We start from the raw sequence: 21,278 nt of genomic DNA on the forward strand, positions 1-21,278 counted from the left end.
TCCAAGCTCCGGGCAAGGGGGACCAAGGGGACAATCTTGTCGGACGTATAGGTGGGTGGGGCCTCGTTGCGGGGCGGAGCCTGAGGCGTCACATCGAGGGGGCTTGAGCCCTGTGGCCGTGCTGAGTCGAGGGACATCGAAGCACTTACCTGGCTCCTGAAACCCACCATAGGATCGGTCGGGGAGGGGGGAGGAAGTATATCGTCCCCGCAGTCTGTTGGAAACATCCCGGTGTGGGCATACTTGTGCCACAGCTGGGCGTGCAGGGGTGGGGGGGTGCCGCTTGAGCACCAAACCTGCCGAAATGGAATGGTGGACGGTGGTCGTGATGATGGCCGTGCACACCGGATATGTGACCCAGGGAACAAGAAAACCGCTCTTTTGTTGAACTTTTGGGTACCGCAGCCTCTTGGACATGCTCTGAAATTAAATGAAAATGAAACAAAAGATTCTCCTCCCGGTCCTCCACCGGAGGATGTAGTGGTCTGTTTACCAGCTCCAGAGCAGCGGGTCTCCTCGTCCCTGGGTCGCCCGTCTCAGGGGCACTTCGAAGCCTTTCTCGGGTTCTTGGCGGTCGGCCGTGAGACAGGTGGCATCTGCTTCCTGCGGTGGGCTCCACGCCGGGGCCGGGCCATGGGGGCGGGCTGCGGCAGAGCCGGTGCTGTTGCTGCAGGAGGACGCCCTTGGCGACGAGCAGACGGGGTGCGGGGTCTTGAGCCGCGCCGGGGCAGGATATGTTGAATGGCCTCCGTCTGCTGCTTCACCGCCGAGAACTGCTGGGCAAAGTCCTTGACGGTGTCGCTGAACAGGCCAACCTGGGAGATGGGGGCATCAAGGAACCGTGCCTTGTCAGCCTCTCGCACCTTGACCAGGTTGAGCCAAAGGTGCCATTCCTGGACCACCAGGGTGGACATCGCCCGCCCGAGAGACCGCGCCGTGACCTTCGTTGCCCGGAGAGTGAGGTCGGTCACCGAGCGCCGTTCCTGCATCAATCCCGGGTCGGAACTACCCTCGTGCAGTTCTTTCAGTGCCTTGGCTTGGAGTACCTGCAGGAGAGCCATGGCATGCAGGGTGGAGGCGGCTTGTCCAGCGGCGCCATAGGCCTTAGCCGTCAGAGATGATGTGAACATACAGGCCCCGGATGGGAGCTTCGGGCGCCTGCACCAGGTGGTGGCGCTCTGCGGGCACAAGTGCACCGCGACTGCCTTATCCACCTGGGGGATCCCCCAGGCCGTGGAAATAGCCCCTGGCCGCCCCACCATCGAGGGTAGTGAGGCCGGGGGAGCTGAGAGACCGGGATTGGGTCGTGAAAGGTGCCCTCCACGATCTTGTCAACTCCTCATGCACCTCTGGGAAGAAAGGAACCGGGGCCGGGCGCGGCCGTGAGCGGTGCTCTGAGCCAAGGAACCAATCGTCGAGCCGCGAGGGTTCAGGGGAGAGTGGAGGGTTCCATTCTAACCCGACGCTCGTGGCTGCTCGGGCAAGCGTATCAGCCAGCTCCGCGTCGTCCTGCAACTGGGCAACCGTACCCGAGGGAGGAAGCCCAGCCGAAGCCTCCGCGTTGGACTGAACGAGCCCACTCTCCAATGCTGCGCTCAAGAGCTCATCGTCTTCCCAGGCCCCGAATAAGAGGTCGAACTAGCCCTGAGAGGAGCCGGCGATCTCATCTGAGAGCCTGACTGGGGAAAGCGAGCGTGCTGAGGAATGGGAGGTCTGTGGGGGGTACCTGGCGGAGGTGCTCCCATTGAGGTCCCCAAATCACCCCCAGTGCTAACCGCCGTGGCCTCATACCCGTAGGTAGAAGGACCGATGCAGGAAGCTGCTGGGGTGGTTTGCTTTCTTACGAAGGCAAGCCATGACCACAACGTTGCCATGGTCATGTTCTCGCAATGAGGACAAGACCCATCCACGAACAATGTCTCCGCGTAGGCAGCGCCTCGACACGTAAGACAACGATCGTGGCCATCAGAAGCCGAGAAATAACGTAACCAGGAATAACACACAACCGGAAAGGCACCTTCAAAAAGACGTTCCGCGTGTGCCGCTCTTTTAGTGAAGAAAATATACTCTTTTAGAATATACTCTTTATGTTGTTTGTTTGTTTCTGCCGAAGCGCCCAGGGGCGTTCTCTGCACTGCACCGGTGCAGAGGGGGAGAAGCCGCTGAAATGCGCCGTAAGAATCCAGCAGAGGAGGAAAATCACGGAGAATTCAGCTCAATGAATAGAACCACTCGGCTCCGAAGAGAAAATCTGAATGAGTGGTTGCATACCAGCTCCTTTTATACCCGTATGTCCGGGGGAGTGGCATGCATATTCCACTAGCCAATTCCCATTGGCCTTTTTTCAAAGATCAGAGGTGTTTGGGGCTCTCAAGAGTGACCCTAGTGTCACTACATCGACACAACGTCGAGTGAGTGACAGATAGGGAACTAGCCACAGTCTGAAATAGCCAAAAACAAAGATGAACAGTGGAAGAAAATGTTTGCAAAGACTTCCAGAAGACCTAAAATTTTAAGGTGCACCAATGAAAAGTGAAGAGATTTTCATTGGTTTACAGTACAAATAAAATTGGTTATTTATTTGTTGACTATGCACAATATTAGACTCATAATTGAATTAAGTTGAATTATTTCTGTATCCTTGTGTCTAAAACAAACAATGATTAACAATCGGTTGAGCATAGCTGTTATTGGACACTTAAACATAAAAAAACATTAAAAGTATCAGTTTCAGTCATGAAAAACAATATCGGTCAATCTCTAGTTAGCATCTTTTGCCTTAATGCTCTTCCCATCTTCCCTCTTCCTAATTGCTCTCTCTCTCTGTTCGGCTGCTGCAGTAGTTAGGCCTTACCTGCTGACTGGGCAGAGTGAACACCAACAGAGATCAGGATGGGGAGGGCAGAAATGGAGAGGAAGAGAGGGAGTGGAGGATGTTCCAGCATACATGAACACGGCATATAAAGCGGAATCTTTAAGAGTTTGGAACAAACGATAGAGCAAAGCAGGAGAGAGGAAGACCAAGAAATGGAAAAGGACGGAAAGAGGAAGAAGACACGAGGTGAGCGCGAATGACAGTGGAGCCCCACCCCGTGATCTGTCCAGCACAATTGGTGGATCGAGTGACACTCCACCTCTCACAGTCCCTGCAACTTTCCCTGCCGAGCCAGCACAGTGCTATTTACTGGAATTTATGATACATTTATGATGCTTTTCTGTTCTTTTTGGAGCCTATACAGCCACACACAGTCAGTGATCACACACTCAACAGGGGACATAAAAGGCCAACATGAATCAATCACCTCCAGCAGGGTCAAAACTTGCCCACCTCTTTACAGATCAGACTCTTACAAATAAATCCAGCACTAGCCAATGATAGACATGCTGTATAAGACCACCCTGTATTTATGCATACACAGAGGTTTTTCTTCGGCAAAATTAAATTAAATTACATGCAAAATATGAACAAGATCTTAAAAGCTAATTCTTCGCTTGTGTTTAGTCTTGGACTTTATGCTGACACCTATCTGCATATATGCAGCACCACACAAAAGGAATTGTTTTCTGTTGCTGATGCCATTGTAGAAACACCTTGCTGTCAACAATGATTCATTTATTTCTCAACAGAAAGTATCAGAAAAAAGGGGGTGTCCTGATATCAAGTGAGTGGTGTTGGCTATTCATGTGATCTCAACATGGCAGCCACCATGAGGGGGACCCCCCTAATGTAGAATAAAACAGTTTATTCTAGGCCTTTGTTATGACTGGAGTCTTCATCAAAGCCTCTTAATGCACTTACAAAAATTCCAAAGTGGCATGTAGAATCCCAAGAAGCTCTTACCTGGAAGCGAAGGATGATGGTCCAGATGAGTCCGAGAGTGAGCCGGTGGTTTCCATCAACGATATCATGAGAACCAACATTTTCGAGGTGAACCCGTTGTTCTTTGAGGAACTGAAGAGCCTTATCCACATTCTCTAGACAGTGAATCCGCATCCTACCTCTCGTGGGTCGAGGCTTAGAGCAAGACCATATTGAACACATGAAAATCTAAATCTAAAGCAAATCTAAATCTCTCTTATTGCCTAACATATTATAAGAAAAGCAAGAAATTGCAAGGAATTCGTAAAGTTTGCTTTAAAACACGAACAGTGGAAAGCTTTGAGTGGCAACTGGCAACAACTTCAAAACAGGGTGGAGCCCAGCTAACAAATGTATGTTCTAAAAGTAATTGATTTTGTTGTAGGAAGGTTAAAATGTCCTTAAATGAGTTTTGTTGTTGTTTGTTGAATATGTTTCAACATATTTGCCTAAATCTAGGCCTTACGTCCACATTAATGGAATTTTAGGAAATAATTATAAAAAATAAAGCTGTCAATCGAAATTTTTTTTTATCAAATTAATTACATGATATGTCGTTTAATTAATCTAATTAATCACAATTAATCACATTTATAAATATTTGCTGAGAAAGGCCCTTAAATAACAACAATTCACAATATATTATTATTAGGCCTGTCGATTTAACGCATTAATTCAGTGCAATTAATTATATAAAAAAATAATGGGTTAAAAAATTAACACAATTAATTATGTCCCCGTACCATAATAAGGACTTTTCCTACCATGGGAGCAATTCAAGCTTGAAGCAGAGGCGGTCGACACATTTTCTCCAGGGACGATTTTGGTTCCTAGTCCGCCCCTGGCTTGAAGTACCACCTGTTTTCTCCAGGGGGCAGTAAGCGAAACTCCAGCTGTTTAAGCAACATGCATCTTGTAAAGAGAACAAACCACACTTACCGATAGCAGACAGCACAAGATGAGTCTTGCGTTCAAACACAGCTTGATGGAGCGCAAATCCGAATACAGGGATCTGAAGACCTGTTTTTCTAAGTTGCAAACTATGTTTATCTTGACACTGTGACTAAAAACTGTATGTTTATGACACGAAGCAACCAAAGTGAGACGCTCCAAAAGCGTCTGTCTGAAATTTGTGTACATTGACGCGTCCTTAGACAAGTCTTTATAATAAATCTATCTCTGAAAGATTGACAAATTCAATTGCAAAATGTATTGCTGTGATCTGTATGCCAATGATTGGCTTATGTTCAATAGTAAAGAAATGAACAAGAAATTGCCTTCTAAAGCTAATTTTTGTATTGTCTTATTGCTTTACTCATCTGCCACAATAATGTAATGCATTTTAATTATCTGATTTTTTAAAATAATATTTATATAGTTTATTTATAATTATCTAAATAAAACTATTTATAATTATTGAATTATTATATATTGAATTATTGTTATTTAAGGGGCTATCTCAGCAAATATTTATATATGCAACAATTAAATGCGATTAATTGGGATTAATTAATCAGCATACCATGTAATTAATTCGATTACAAATTTTTATTGATTGACAGCCTTAATAACTATAAATAATTATATTGAAATAATTACAAATATAATGTATATCATACTGTAAATGTAATAATTCAGATCATTTAAATGCAATACATTATTGTGGCAGATGGGTAAAGCATTGATAAGACAATACAAGAAGTGGCTTTAGAGGACAATATATTATTTATTTCCATATTATTGAACATAACCCTATTATTAGCCTACAGTCCACCAAACCAAGCATTTTTCCTGCCTTTTTTTCCTACACTAAAATGACATCAGAAAGCGGAGCCACAACAGTCTGTTTTTATTGAACGTAATTTCTTTACTCACTGAAAGCTGCATATGGACATGCGTGTTGGGAGCCTTGATGGGATAAATACACAGTCAAGCACTTTCACAGGGTAAAGTTATTCGATGAAAAGCTTTCTAAAAGGGCATTTTCACACCTGGCTCGTTTGGAGCATTTGTTTCGGAACTTGATCCGTTTTCTCCCTTGGTTTGGTTCGTATAGTCCGATTGTTTTAGTGCAGATCCAAGTGTGATTGCCGTGTTCATATATGCCTATATGATCTAAAAATACCACTTATTTTAATCTGTACAATGATGCCAGCAACATTTAGTAAGTTTATATTGAATGGAGAGCAAAATATTGAGTCAGAAGCATGATTTTCGGAATCAACGAATCTGCCGCCGGTCGTTCATATCTGCTGTAAATCGGAAGAAGGTCACCTGTTAACATGAAAACCAGATGAACCGAGGGGGCCTGGGTAGCTCAGTGGCAAAGACGCTAGCTACCACCCCTGGAGTTCGCTAGTTCAAATCCTAGGGTGTGCTGAGTGACTCCAGCCAGGTCTCCTAAGCAACCAAATTGGCCCGGTTGCTAGGGAGGGTAGAGTCACATGGGGTAACCTCCTCGTGGTCGCTATAATGTGGTTCGTTCTCGGTGGGGCACATGGTGAGTTGAGCATGGTTGCCGCGGTGGATGGCGTGAAACCTCCACATGCGCTATGTCTCCGTGTGCAGGTTGACAGTCTCAGACACGGAGGCAACTGGGATTCATCCTCCTGGACTGAGGCGAATTACTACACGACCATGAGGACTTAAAAAGCACATTGGGAATTGGGCATTCCAAATTGGGAGAAAAAAAACCCTGTTGAACCATAACACCGTCAAGTATGTATACCTCAGAGGGAAGAGAGCAAGATCTCAGCCGACTGTTTTGCTGAGATCTCGCTCTCAAGTGTGACACCCTCAGCCAAAATCAAGCCTACTAGTGTCGCGCCGGCTTTAAATGTAGTTTGAACCTTAGAAAATATTATTATCTTGTGTTGTCGCTGGTGTCCAGGGAGCCTCAGTCTGGTTTGTTGTCTTTACAGCTGCGCATTGCCTAAACAACTGGAGTTTCGCTTACAGCCCCCTGCTGAAAACAGGTAGTACATCAAGCTTGAATTGCTCTGATGGTAGGAATATTCCTTATTACGGTCCAGGGACATGATTAATTGCATTCATTTTGCAATGCTCTAGTTTTTAAATAATTAATCACACTGAATGAATGTTAATTCAACAGCCCTAATAAAAAAATATATATATGTATATAAAAAAACATTTCCTACTTTTAGGATATTTTTTTTGAGGCAGCTCTCACACCATTGCGAAAACTTTGCTTTCATCTTAAAAATGTCTGTTCAAAGGTCCTTAAAACAATGCACTTAAAAAAATTTCCACTAAAATTATGAGAACTTTTATCATCATCATAAGAATGTTCTATTAAAATGATTTCATGACGTTAATCTTACTTTTGTTCCTAACATTTACACAACCCTTATATATCATTAGCTACAGTTTTTAGAAAATTCCCTTTTAGGTGGGAGATTTTTCTGGACTAAGCTGAGATCTTACCAGCAGCTCTCCTGACAGCACCTCCAGAAGTCTGATGAGCATGTAGCCGTCTCTCAGGTCATTATACAGGTCAGAGATCCGGCAGGACACACGGGCCAAGTGAGAGTTCACCCATTTAGTGAAGGTCTTTTTCTGTACTGCGTCTCTCTCATCTGATAGGAAAACAGAAAGACACAAACAGACATGCTTATATACATAAATGCACCTGAACACATCTAGCAATGACTAGAGATACCGATGCAAACTGATACAGACACAAACTAAAACACAGACAGAGTCCAGTTGTGAAAAGCATATAAACTTTGCGTTTCATCAGAGAGAAAACAGAGAAAATATAAAGTCCATTTTGGACAAAAATTCTCTGCATTGTCTGATGACCTGGATAAATAAAACATTCATAGAAAATCACTGCTTCAAAGACCAGCTTCATCCAACAAGAATTTTCATGCTGGTACGAGCTGGTTTATGCTGGTCTGGTGCTGGTCTAGCTGGTGGACCAGCCGAGCCAAGATGACTGACCAGCACTGGCACAGTTTTCACTGCTTAACAGCACTATCTTTTCGCTGAAGCTGGTTGATCTTACTGGTTAAGCTTGTTAACAAGCCTGATGGGGATCCAAGCACCCCAAAATGCAGCACCCAAAACACAACATATTTAAGTGATCAGCACCCAAAACGCAACATATTTAAGTGATCAGCACCCAAAACACAACATATTTAAGTGATCAGCACCCAGAACACAACATATTTAAGTGATCATCTTTTGGGTTTTTTTTTCAGCAGGGTAGGGATACATTAGAACCAACGGTTTGTTTATTTTTGGTGTATGTTTATGTCTGTAAATGTGCTTTTTCTGCTCACCTGCTAGTGCTTTGATGCGAGAGCACTCAAATAGTTTGGCACTGGTGGTCTCTGATTCCCAAAATCCTGTGCTTGCAGGCCTGTTGTTGTTGTTGAGTTGTCTCTGGGCCTCAGCATTGTCCAGGTCTGTTGAGGCATTGGCCATTGCGCCTGCTTCCTCAAACAGCCCTGCAAATTATAGAGAAACAAGTCAACCCAACACAGACTTAAACACTGGTACTGTAGCCTATACAGTAGATTTAAAGGAACAGTTCACCCCAAATATTTGTCATAATTTACTCAACACCATATCATTCCAAACCTGTATGACTTTCTTTCTCATGTGGAACACAAAATAATTTTTTTTTTAGTATACCATTCTGTCTTTTCAATGCAATGGCAGTCAATCGCAACTCACTTTAAAGCTTAAAGCGACAGTTCACCCAAAAATGAAAATTCTCTCATTATTTACTCACCCTCATGATATCCCAGGTGTGTATGACTTTCTTTCTTCACCAGAACACATTTGAAGAAAATTAGAAAAATATCTTGGGGTGAATGGTGATCTGACTTTTGAAGCTCCAAAAATCACAGTCAGCATAAACGTCATCCATACGCCTCCAGTGCTGTTTACAAGTGAGTAGGAGGAACACTGTACAGAAACTTAGTTGGTTTTGGTTTAGATCTGTATTTATCTGTTTCTTTACTCACAATGGTGTGTTTGTGTGCTTTTCCTGGATGTCTCAACCGAGTGGAAACTGTGAGATTACGTCTGTATCATGGCAACAGTAATACGTCACACAAGAGACCGCTTGAACTCCACCCTCTCGTGAAGCCTACAAGAAGGGATCGTTTAGAGTTAAAAAAGTAATTAAATATTGATCTTTTATCGCACCAAAGTCGACTGTATCACTTTAGAAGACATTAATTTAACCGCTGGAGTCGTATCGATGACGTTTATGCTGACTGTCTGTGATTTTTGGAGCTTCAAAAATCAGATCATCCACTTGCATTTTAAGGATCTATGGAGCTAAGATATTTTTCTAATTTTCTTCAAATGTGTTCTGGTGAAGAAAGAAAGTCATACACATCTGGGATATCATGAGGGTGAGTAAATAGTGAGAGAATTTTCATTTTTGGGTGAACTATCCCTTTAAAAAGAATGCAAAAGTAGTCATAAATGTAGTCCATGCGAATCGTGCAAAGACATTTCAAAAGATCAAAGGAAATTTGATTCCTCATGTCATGACCTCTTTAAAGTGAATCATTAGCCAATGCCATTGTATAGAAAAGACAACGAGATGTTAATTCAGTAATTTACTTTTGTATTCCACATAAGAAAGCAAGTCATACGGTTTTGGAACAACATGAGGGTGAGTAAACGATGACAGATTTATCATTTTTGGATGAACTATCCCTATAAAATACACATTTAGTTACACATACAGATACACAAATTCAAAGTTTCACCACATTCTGCCAATACAACAGGCATATTTTCTAGATCTGAAGCTGTTTATTTAAAAATTTCCCATATTTTTTTGATCACCATTATTCTCCATTCTCTTCTTACCTTTAGATTTAGCTTTTATAATTTCATTTTATTAAACAAATTAATTACAAGTCATTCTTTTGCAAGTAGATTTAGTGCCTCACGTGCAAACTAAGGTTAATAGTTGACCTCTGTAGGTGCTGCGCAGCTAGGTGTGTTGTGTCATAGCTGTAAGGCCCCGGCACTCTCATGACGAAGTGCTCCTTCGTTCTTCACTCAGAGCCAAAAAGAAGTTTGAAAAAGCTGAGCAATGACATACTGTCTAAGAACATTCAGACACCAACCACTCTGCTGTGGAAGGTGTTGAGAGGAGCATATAAACATGAGGACACTCAAGACTAAATGTAAAACATGAACTAATATGACATTAAAATGTTTTATCAATGACTTAATGCCTCATTCTTTGAGTAGAATTCACAAAAGATCAATAAAAGAAGCTGTATTAACCACTCATTATACAGAAGTAATATACTGTATAGTAAAAGATGCTTTTTGTAACTACTCGATGATGCAGTAGATAATGTGTAATTTTTAATGTTGACCTTTTGCATTCATGGCGCTAACGCACTAACTATATGCTATATGCAGCCATAATATGCGCCGATAACATTCTGTTATTGTAATTTATGATGACACTGATACTACTGCAAAGATGGGTGTATAAAAGAGTGTTAATGGGTAAAATAAAAACAAAAGAATGATGATAGGCACATCTCACTTTGGGCAGATGGGTGAATGGCTTTCGCTGCAGATGGCACATGAGTGAAGCAACATATCAAACAACAGAGTGAATGGGCACTTAAAGAGTTTTCGAGTAGATTTGAATCCTTTTGAAGACTAATTAAAAAAAAAAATGCATGACATGTTCTTGGAAAATGTCTCTACGCGAACGATCGTACAGATGTAGGTACATTTGCACCACTCTGCTAATAAGTGCACACTGGTGTGTTCATGTTGACTGAACTTATCAGACTGAATGGGAATTCGTCCCTTAAAGTAGTTGCCCCTCCAATGGCAATGAAGTAGACCAATGGCAGTGAGAAGGTGTTTAGCAGCCGTTATGAAGTTTTCCTGAGAGTTCACACTGGTGAGTTGTTACGAACCACCAAAACGAACTCAAGAACACCTTCATTTTGACAAGATTTTGTTCTAAATGATGTCACATCCATTCGTTCTTCGATTTTGTATGAAGTGTGCAGAGGCCTTTAGCCTACTACATCATGTATTTTAGCACTGCAAGGACACTATATTGACCAATAAGCATCAAGGGCTGGAACTATCCATTGTATGAGTCAGATATTCCTGTGAAACCAAAACAAATAAATGTCCCATTTCTCATCAAGTTGACGTACACTAGTTTTGTGAGAGAGTGATGTCAAGTGACCTTTTTTCACACAAATACAGAACAACTAGATCATTTCACCCACACTGCGCTGCCAAGATGAGCGAGCAGCCACTTTTTCTCTAGTGTCTTGATAAGTGAATTTAGTATTCAAAAAGCTAATCCTTCACCCCAGGGGTCGGCTCCAGCCAGACTGTTAAAAACTGTATATTGTTCACATCTGTTTATTCTGCTTAATATACACAATATGTGCATATATTACTGTGTACAATGAAAAAAATCAGGAAAATAACTAAAAAAAAAAAAAAAAAAAAGAAAAGAAGATTATTATTAGTTTAATAGAAAATTTAACTATATGCCTTGACCAAAGCCTCCTGGCACATGCGATACAGGCATCGCGCAGGGCGACACGGGGCATGGCGCTGGCGCTCCGTCTGCATACATTAGGCAAATTTGAACAGTTTAGTTCTCCATATTGGTCGCCCCTCTCATGAAAAAGGAATTTGTGATCTTGTGGATTACGTTTTAATGGCTCCATGTGCTTTATTTTACCTCCCGATCTCACTTCGCCTGCTATCTGTTTACATCACTGAAACAGGAGAAGCGGTCTACCCACGGAAAAAGCTTTACCTGCTGTAAGACAAAAAGTGGTGGAATACAGTAAATATAGTGCCCTAAAGTACAGGTCAAGTTAATCAAATCACAAAATAAAATGTGTCCAATAACTCATATACATGCACTGCTGTACATTTGCGATTTTACATGGTTGATATGAGTCTTTCGGTATTTGAACTTGAACCATTTCTCGCTGCCTGGCGACATTCACAGTAGGCGAACAGCAGGCAGTTTTGTGATAACAGTAGTGAAGTTTTGTATTATATTGGTGGTCCGTCACAGGTAGCAAGGATGGCTGAGTCGTAAAAAAAATATTTACAAAATAATATAAAATTAACAGTTGTTTTGATCGATTTAACTTCAAGTGTGCATAATACATATAGGCTAATGCGAAAATGTGTATTTCATTTATTTTCTTTCATACGTGATAGCCCAGGCAAGTTTGAAAGGTGCTGCATAAATGCCAGAAGAGGCTGACAGCTCAAGTCAAGGCTCCGCTTAGTAAACTGAACAATAATAAAAAAAAAAGTTTAGTTTCAAATGATGCAACGTCAATTGTTTCCACCTAAAATGTGGCCAAATAAGGTGAAATTATGTTTGCCTCCTTCCACATTAATAAACAATAATTAATACTTTCAAGCTAAGCTATCAGTTTCATGTCAGTTGGCCTACATCGTCAAGCCTGGCTGTGGTTAACGCGACAGATGAAGAAAGTAAAATTTAGCCAAATATCAATAAAACCCAAATTACTGCAGGATCAGTCAGAAGTGAAAGGCTGAAGGACATACTGTATATTTGCGCTCAATGAAGAAGTGGAGGATGGAGTTGCTCTTCACAAATGGTGAGTTGATCTGTTAGCTGGAATGGGGCCCTCCATTCATTTATTAATTGATCAGTCTGTACATGATTGATTTGATATATTCTTTTATATCAACAAGTGTTTGCTTGGAGTTCGGAAAGATTTAAACGCATCGTTAATTATCGAGACTATGAGATATCATGAAAAGCTCATCTGTGAATAGGAGCATAATCATCAGTTGTTAACGAAAGTCCGGTGGTAGTTTTTGATGCTATTTAGTGTTTTGGGAGAAAAAAATAAAATGTGCTTTTTACCCTGGGGGAACTTTATAATAAAAAGAGAAGCTCCAACATAGGACAACATCGCTTATCTGCATCCCACAGGTTTTTCTTCTGCAACAGTTTATTAAAGAAATTCGATGTCTGTAAGACAATCCACCAAAGAATTTGTAACATTTCATAAAAATATTGTTCTTTAATTTGTCCACAACATCTCACAAATAAACATGTGAATTATGCATAATAACAGGAACATAAATGGACTGTTCAGTGCGTTTAATTTGAACACAAGCAATGCTTTAAATAATGAGGATGAATAGAGATGCAACTTCTCAAAATGTATTATGCTGAAAGTAACTACGCGTAAATGCACAGCGCTGTCAGCATGCTCAAATATTACAAAAAATTGCATCTTTCAATTCATCCCTTTAAAAGCCACACAGGCAAAAATAATAAATTCACTAGTTTGTTGTTGGAGGACTTGTAGAAAATCCTGTCCCATTTTTAGAATGTGTACCTCTACATGACTTATATGACTGTCTGTATTACATCCAATTGTCTGCAGTCAGTTATTCAAATACTCCCAAATAGATCATTTAAGTCCCTTTTTTTTTTTTGGTTATGAGACTGATAGATCGAATTCCTTTCTTATATTTTGGAGTTTGTGTGTTTTGCAGTTTCACGTGAATTGAAAGTGCACGTTCAGTTCACGACACGCAGCCTCCGTCCGTAACATTTTAGTCACGTTACAGTAGCTACAGTTATGTTAAAGTGAATGTGTGCCCCCCTAGAAATTTCAAATGCCCCCCTAAGTAATTCATCCTGGCGCCGACACTGCTTCACCCCATCCCCCTTCCAGCACCCTTTCCACTGCCTGCTAGAGAACAAATCAACCACTGTTTGTGTGCTGTTCATCACAAGGGCTCATGAATTTCTATCTGTACAGTCACTGCTCTTGTGGTTATAAACAAACAGACTCTTCTTTGAAAGTGAGTCTGCTCTTTTTACTCACACTTTCATTGAGATGTCAGTCATTATTGTCTTGAGAGAATGCAGCACACAGATACAGACTGCTCCCCTCCCCCAGTTTTCATAAACCCAAAATCTCTCTGGCTCCTTCCCCCACAGTAACACACACACACTCACACACACACACACACACATACACTCACACACACACACACACACACACACACACACACACACACACACACACACACACACACACTTTCTTTCATTCTTTCTTTCTTAAAGGGATAGTTTAGAACAACATGAAGGTGAGTAAATTATGACAGAATTTTCATTTTTGGGAGAACAATCCCTTTAACATGTTTCAAATGCAGAATTTAAATACATAAATAACTCAAATGCAAATCTACCATATTTTCCTTTTTTCATCTTTTTCTATTATATTGTTTCTTTCTTTCAAATACAAGTTAAACATGTCAATATCTATAATGCAAATCCATTATTGGCATATTTATGCGTATACGTATGTGCTTATAATGTGACATTATTATATATCAAAATTTACTTTCTGTATTCAAAAACCACTCGAGATGTTAACAAATGGACACTTGGCTCCATATAGGGGAAGTATTTCAAATGTTTCACAGTTGGCCTAATTCCTTAGATTCTTTAATGGGGTATACATGGGGCATGTATTTTATGCTAAGTGGTATTCATCTCTTTTAGGTACGTTGATATTTTCTCTTTTGTTAAACAGGAAAATGTAGATCTCCCATCTCAAAATGTACTTTACCTATTGTTTTGTAATCTCATTGATTTTTGACTATATTAATAACACAATATACTCAAAATAGATGCTTGAGATCTTACAAAGTGCTTTTAAAGAACAAACAATAAAAATGAAAATCTGAAAAGCCTCAGAAAGAGGGCCTTTAAATATCACCCAAGAGACAGTAAAAGTTTTTTCAAAAGGAATCATAGATAGAAATAAAAAAATGGTTTCAAAGGAATGTGACATGTGGAAGTTTTCTTATCACAAATAAATTATTTGCAAATTGGGTCAAACATTAGGGACTTAGCATTGTCCAACTGTTAGCTAATTAGTAATTTTAATAAAGGGGGATTCAGAAATCTGTTTGGTCATCTTTTTTTTTCTCCCCCATTTGGCTTGCCCAATTCCCAATGCGCTCTAAGTCTTCGTGGTGGTGTAGTGACTCACCTAAATCTGGGTGGCGAAGGACAAATCTCAGTTGCCTCCGCATCTGAGACAGTCAATCTTATCACGTGACTTGTTGAGCATGTTACCGTGGAGACCTAGTGGAGACTCCACGCTATTCTCCATTGCATCCATGCATGACTCACCACGCACCCCACCGAGAGCGAGAACCACATTATAGTGACCACGAGAAGGTTAACCCAACATGACTCTATCCACCCTAGCAACCAGGCCAACTGGTTGCTTAGGAAGCCTAACTGGATTCAGTCAGCACGCCCTGGATTTGAACTTGTGACTCCAGGTGTGGTAGTCAGCGTCTTTACTTGCTGAGCAACCCAGGCCCCACTGTTTGGTCATCTTAAACACAGTCTATGTTTTCAACAAAAACAATAACCACAAAAGAGTTTATGATAAGAATTCCAAGGCATGGGAGCGCCCAGAGTGGGAGTGCTACCTCGTAATAATATCATGCTGTGTAAAATCATCCCAAACACTTAATATTAAAATGTAAACCTGACCTAGAAATAATACTCCCACTTTTGAAATAAAACACCCACAAAGTCAATACTTAACTCTTCCTGCTCAACAGAGGCTCATAACAGATATCTCTGGTGAGAAATCAGGGTGCTTGTTCTATTGCTTCTTAAAGGGATAATTCACCCAAAAAAAATTAATTCTCTCATTATTTACTCACCCTCATGCCATCCCAGATGTGTCTGACTTTCTTCTGCTGAACACAAACAAAGATTTTTAGAAGAATATCTCAGCTCTGTAAGTCCATACAATGTGAATGGTTGCCAGGCCTTTAAAGCTGGCGATAATTCAAGAGATAAAGGCAGCATAAAACTAATCCATAAGACTCCAGTGATTAAATCAATGTCTTCTGAAGTGATCCAGTTGGTTTTGGGTGAGAACAAACCAAAATATGACTCCTTTTTGATTCCAAACTGTGGCCCCTGTGTACAATGGGCGCATGTGTCAAGCACTAGGAATTTAAATCGAGCTTGAAAACATGACCACCAAGGACACAAGCTGTCAAGATGTACAGTGAAAAGGAGTAATATTTTGGTCTGTTCTCACCCGAAACCAACTGGATCACTTCTGAAGACATTGATTAAACCACTGGAGTTTGATAAATTATTTTTATGGTGACTTGATCTGCTTTTTAGACCTTCGAATTTCAGATCACCATTCACTTGCATTGTATGGACCTACAGAGCTGAAAATTTCTTCTAAAAATTTTCATTTGTGTTCAGCAGAAGAAAGTCATACACATCTTAGATGGCATGAGGGTGAGTAAATGATGAGAGAATTTTTATGCATGAGGCTTGCAGTTTCCAGTGGGTTTCATGTCCTTGCACACCAGATAGACCCAAGCTTTGGAGATTACCTCTGTCTTTAACATACAACCTACTCAAGTAATGTACTTGATGCAGGAAACGTCATGGTTACTGGTGTAACCTCAGTTCCCTGATGGAGGGAACAAGATGTTGGTGTCGATGTAGTGACACTAGGGGTCACACTTGGGAGCCCGAGACACCTCTGGTCTTTGATAAAAGGCCAATGAAAATTGGCGAGTGGTATTTGCATGCCACTCCCCCGGACATACGTGTATAAAAGGAGCTGGTATGCAACCACTCATTCAGGTTTTACGCTGAGGAGCCGATATAAGGTCCGACCATTTCAGCGGGTAGTTCAGCGTTGTGGCAGGAGGGACCAACGTCTCGTTCCCTCCATCAGGGAACGGAGGTTACACCAGTAACCATGACGTTCCCTATCTGTCACTCACTCGACGTTGGTGTCGATGTAGTGACACTAGGGGTCCCTATACAAAACGCCACAAGGCTGAACTGTGTTACGTGAACTGGAGGTGTGTGGTGGGCAGACTTGCTGTGTGCCTCATAGCCAGCACACCAGGTCGACACGTAACCTCCCCCAACACAGTTATGAGTGTCGAACGGGCCTTTTTGGGGACAAGTTGACTACCCAAAGATAGAGACAGGCTTAACCCAGTCGTGGCCTCTTTCTTTTCCACTCCCTAAAAAAGAAGGGGGATTATCCGACTGGGCCGCCAGGTCAGTCGGGGGGTGTCCCTCCCAAGGGGAGCACACCGCGGAGACCACACCTCGCCCCAAGAGATATTTAAGTGGAAGAATACGTCACATGGTCTTTCCAACCATGTGGAGAGCCTTCAAGATAGATCCTGCCCAATGGGGGAGGAGTTACTACAAACATGGAGACTGGGGCAGAGGGGCTCTGCCCAAGGAAGACACAGTTTGCCAACAGGGAAACGAATTAACTGAAGATATAGATCGCATGGGGTTAGCCTTACAGGGAACCGCCACATGCAGAGCACCTACCCCAGAACAGGGCTCTTAGTTAGCACGTGTACTGGGCCGGCAGCGAGTCTCTCCGAAAACTCGACTGCCACAGGGCTCGGAGGAAGTCAACCAGGGAACAAATTTTGTGAACACTACTGGGAATTAACGGCGCACGTCTTCAGCTCAAAAGGAGGTGGAAGGCGCTATGTGCATGCGATACACCCGGCCGGCTATCCCGGGCTTATCCACTTGTGTTGCGTGCCACTACCGGACGAAACCGGTTCCACCCAGAGGTTGTAGAACCTTGCAAGGATGTTGGGTGTTGCCCAGCCCACTGCTCTGCAAATGTCTGTAAGAGAGGCACCTCTGGCCAAGGCCCAAGAAGCCGCTACACCACGGGTAGAATGGGCTTGTAGCCCTGCCGGGGGCGGCATGTTTTGGGCGAGATATGCCATAGTTATGGCGTCAATGAGCCAGTGGGCGATCCTCTGCTTGGAGACAGTGCTTCCTTTACGCTGTGCACCAAAAGCAGACAAAGAGCTGCTCAGAGATTCTAAAGCTCTGCATGCGATCCAAATAGATGCGTAAAGCACGCACCAGACACAGCGAAGACAGGGCTGGGTCTGCCTCCTCCTGGGGCAGCACTTGCAGGTTCCCCACCTAGTCCCTAAAGGGGTGGTGGTAACCTTGGGCACATAGCCCGGTCAGGGTCTCAGGATCAAGTGAGGGTAACCTGGACCGAACTCCAGGCACGTTTCGCTGACAGAGAACGCTTGCAGGTCACCTACCCTCTTGATGGAAGTGAGCGCAGTCAGGAGGGCAGTCTTCAAAGAGAGTGCCTTAAGCTCAGCTGACTGCAAAGGCTCAAAGGGGGCTCTCTGTAGACCCTGAAGAACTACAGAGGTCTGATGAGGGAATGAGGTGCAGCCTGGAGGGATTCAGCCTCCTGGCGCCTCTTAGGAACCTGATGATCAGGTCGTGCTTCCCTGAGGACTTACCGTCGATTGCGTCGTGGTGTGCTGCTATGGCAGCAACGTACACCTTCAAGGTGGAAGGGGACAGCCTCCCTTCCAACCTCTCTTGCAAGAAGGAAAGCACTGATCTGACTGCGCATCTCTGGGGGTCTTCCCGACGGGAAGAACACCACTTAGCGAACAGACGCCACTTAAAGGCATACAGACGCCTCGTAGAGGGAGCCCTAGCCTGAGTGATCGTGTCTACCATCGCAGGTGGGAGACAGCTTAGGTCTTCCGCGTCCCGTCCAGGGGCCAGACATGGAGATTCCAGAGGTCTGGGCGCGGGTGCCGGATGGTGCCCCTTCCCTGAGAAAGAAGGTCCTTCCTCAGGGGAATTTGCCAGGGGGGAGCTGTCGCGAGGAGCGTGAGGTCCGAGCACCACGTCTGGGTGGGCCAATAGGGTGCTACCAGGATGACCTGCTCCTCGTCCTCCCTGAACTTGCACAGGGTCTGTGCAAGCAGGCTCACTGGGGGAAACGCATATTTGCAAATGCCAGGGGGCCAGCTGTGTGCCAGCGTGTCTATGCCAAAGGAGGCCTCGGTCAGGGCGTACCAGAGCGGGCAGTGGGGAGGATTCTTGGGAGGCGAACAGGTGCACCTGTGCCTGTCGAATCAACTCCAAATCAGCTGGACCACCTGAAGGTGGAGTCTCCACTCTCCCCTGAGGGTAACCTGTTGTGACGGCACGTCCGCCATAGTGTTGAGGTTGCCCGGGATGTGAGTGGCTTGCAGCGACTTGAGGTGCTGCTGACTCCAGAGGAGGAGACGGCGGGCGAGTTGTGACATACAACGAGAGCGCAAACCACCTTGGCAGTTGACATATGCTACCGTTGTCGTGTTGTCTGTCTGAACTAACACATGCTTGCCCTGGATCAACGGCCGAAACCTCCGCAGGGCGAGCAAAATTGCCAACAACTCGAGGCAGTAGATGTGCCAATGCAGTCACGGACCCATCCAGAGGCCGGCGGCTGCGTGCCCATTGCAAACGGCACCCCAGCCCATTTTGGAGGCATCTGTCATGACCACGACACGCCTGGGGACCAGTTCTAGAGGAACACCTGCCCGTAGGAACGAGAGGTCGGTCCAAGGGCTGAATAGACGGTGACAGACCAACGTGATGGTCACGCGGTGTGTCCCGTGGCGCCATGGCCATCTCGGGACTCGAGTCTGAAGCCAGTGCTGAAGCGGCCTCATATGCATCAACCCGAGTGGGGTGGCCACCGCCGAGGATGCCATATGCCCCAGGAGCCTCTGAGGGAGTTTCAGTGGAACCGCTGTTCCCTGTTTGAACGCCTTCAAACAGGCCAGCACCGACTGGGCATGCTCGTTCGTAAGGCGCGCCGTCAAGGAGACTGAGTCCAACTCCAAACCGAGAAAAGAGATGCTCTGAACTGGGAGGAGTTTGCACTTTTCCCAGTTGACCCGAAGCCCTAGTCGGCTGAGGTGTAAGAGCACCAGGTCCCTGTGTGCGCACAACACGTCTCGAGAGTGAGCTAGGATTAGCCAGTCGTCGAGATAGTTGAGAACGCGAATGCCCATCTCCCTTAACGGGGCAAGGGCAGCCTCGGCGGCCTTCGTGAAAATGCGAGGAGACAGGGACAGGCCGAAAGGGAGGACTTTGTACTGATACGCTTGACCCTCGAACGCGAACCGCAGGAAGGGTCTGTGTCGAGGAAGGATCGAGGCGTGGAAGTACGCATCCTTCAGGTCTGACCCGTTCAAGATGCTGACTTCAGAAACCGCTCGAGTACTGCAGCCACTTGGGCATGCAGTGCAATTAAATGCAAAAGGTAACAAAAAGATAAAGATTTGCTTACCAGCTCCAGAGCAGCAGGTTTTGTTGTCCCTGGGTCGCCCGTCTCAAGGGCGCTTTGAAGCCTTTCACGGGCTCTGGGCGGCCGCGAGACGGGTGGCGTCTGCTTCCTGCGGTGGGCTCCACGCCGGGGCTGGGCCAAAGGGGCGGGCTGCAGCGAAGCCAGTGCAGTCACCGCAGGGGGACGCCCTTGGCGATGAGTAGACGGGGTGCGGGATCTTGAGCCGTGCCGGGGCAGGATATGCCGGCTAGCATCCATCTACTGCTCTACCATCGAGAACTGCTGGGCAAAGTCCTCGACGGTGTCGCCGAATAGGCCCGCCTGGGAAATGGGGGCAGCAAGGAATCGTGTCTTGTCGGCCTCACCCATCTCGACCAGGTTGAGCCAAAGGTGGCGCACCTGGACCACTAGTGTGGCCATCGTCCGCCCGAGAGACCGCGCCGTGACCTCCGTCGCTCGGAGAGCAAGGTCGGTCGCTGAGCACAGTTCCTGCATCAATCCCAGATAAAACTTTGTTAGGTTTGACACCGGCTTATCTTCAAGCTATATTACAACGTCATGCTTCAACATATTCAACCAGATCATCCAATTGTATTCTTTTGAATGTTCCTAAAAGAAAATTGTTTACGGTTGCTCAGCTTTTAGTTGAGCTGTTCCTTGTGATTATAATAATTTGCAAAAATTACTCAAAATCGAAACTTACATTTCTATCTCGGCTTTCAAAAAATTATACACAAGCATTTCAGATGAAACATGTAAATGTTTTGGTTAATTTTTGCCTTTAATTATATTATTTTTTGCAAGTGTCCCTACTGGGCTTTCATCTAGTTTTATGTTTAGTATGTTTCAGTGTATTGTATGTTTGTTTGTTGGTGTTCAGGAGGCTTTGTCCTTCTGGCAGGCTGTTATTGTAAATAAGAATCCTGTTCTTAAAGGAACAGTTCACCCAAAAATGAAAATTCTCTCATTATTCACTTACTCTAATGCCATCCCAGACGTGTATGACTGTCTTTCACAACTTAAGTTAAAAATGTTTTAATTATCGATTTGTTTCTTACATCAACCTATTGATTTGCTTCAGAAGACATTAATTGATCGACTGGAATCATGTGGATTACTTTTATGCTGCCTAAGTATGCCTTTTGGGCCGTCAAATAGCCAGCAGCGTGATGACACCTGTTTACTTACATTATAAGGACCTACAGAGCTTCAAC

The 21,278-nt window shown here is 44.0% G+C and overlaps 1 protein-coding gene across 1 annotated transcript in view; it reads right to left on the reverse strand.

Moving 5' to 3' along the window:
* The window catches only part of LOC127417226 (spectrin beta chain, non-erythrocytic 4-like), a 140,678-nt gene that overhangs the window by 109,495 nt on the left and 9,905 nt on the right, over positions 1-21,278 (reverse strand). The window contains exons 2-4 of the mRNA XM_051657081.1: positions 8,164-8,331; positions 7,304-7,455; positions 3,842-4,015 (exon numbers count right to left, since the gene is read on the reverse strand). Coding sequence (XP_051513041.1) covers positions 3,842-4,015; positions 7,304-7,455; positions 8,164-8,308 — 471 coding nt within the window. The 5' untranslated portion in view covers positions 8,309-8,331. The remainder of the gene's footprint in view (positions 1-3,841; positions 4,016-7,303; positions 7,456-8,163; positions 8,332-21,278) is intronic.

The sequence above is a fragment of the Myxocyprinus asiaticus genome, chromosome 26, assembly GCF_019703515.2.
Source record: "Myxocyprinus asiaticus isolate MX2 ecotype Aquarium Trade chromosome 26, UBuf_Myxa_2, whole genome shotgun sequence".
Lineage (NCBI taxonomy): Eukaryota > Metazoa > Chordata > Actinopteri > Cypriniformes > Catostomidae > Myxocyprinus > Myxocyprinus asiaticus.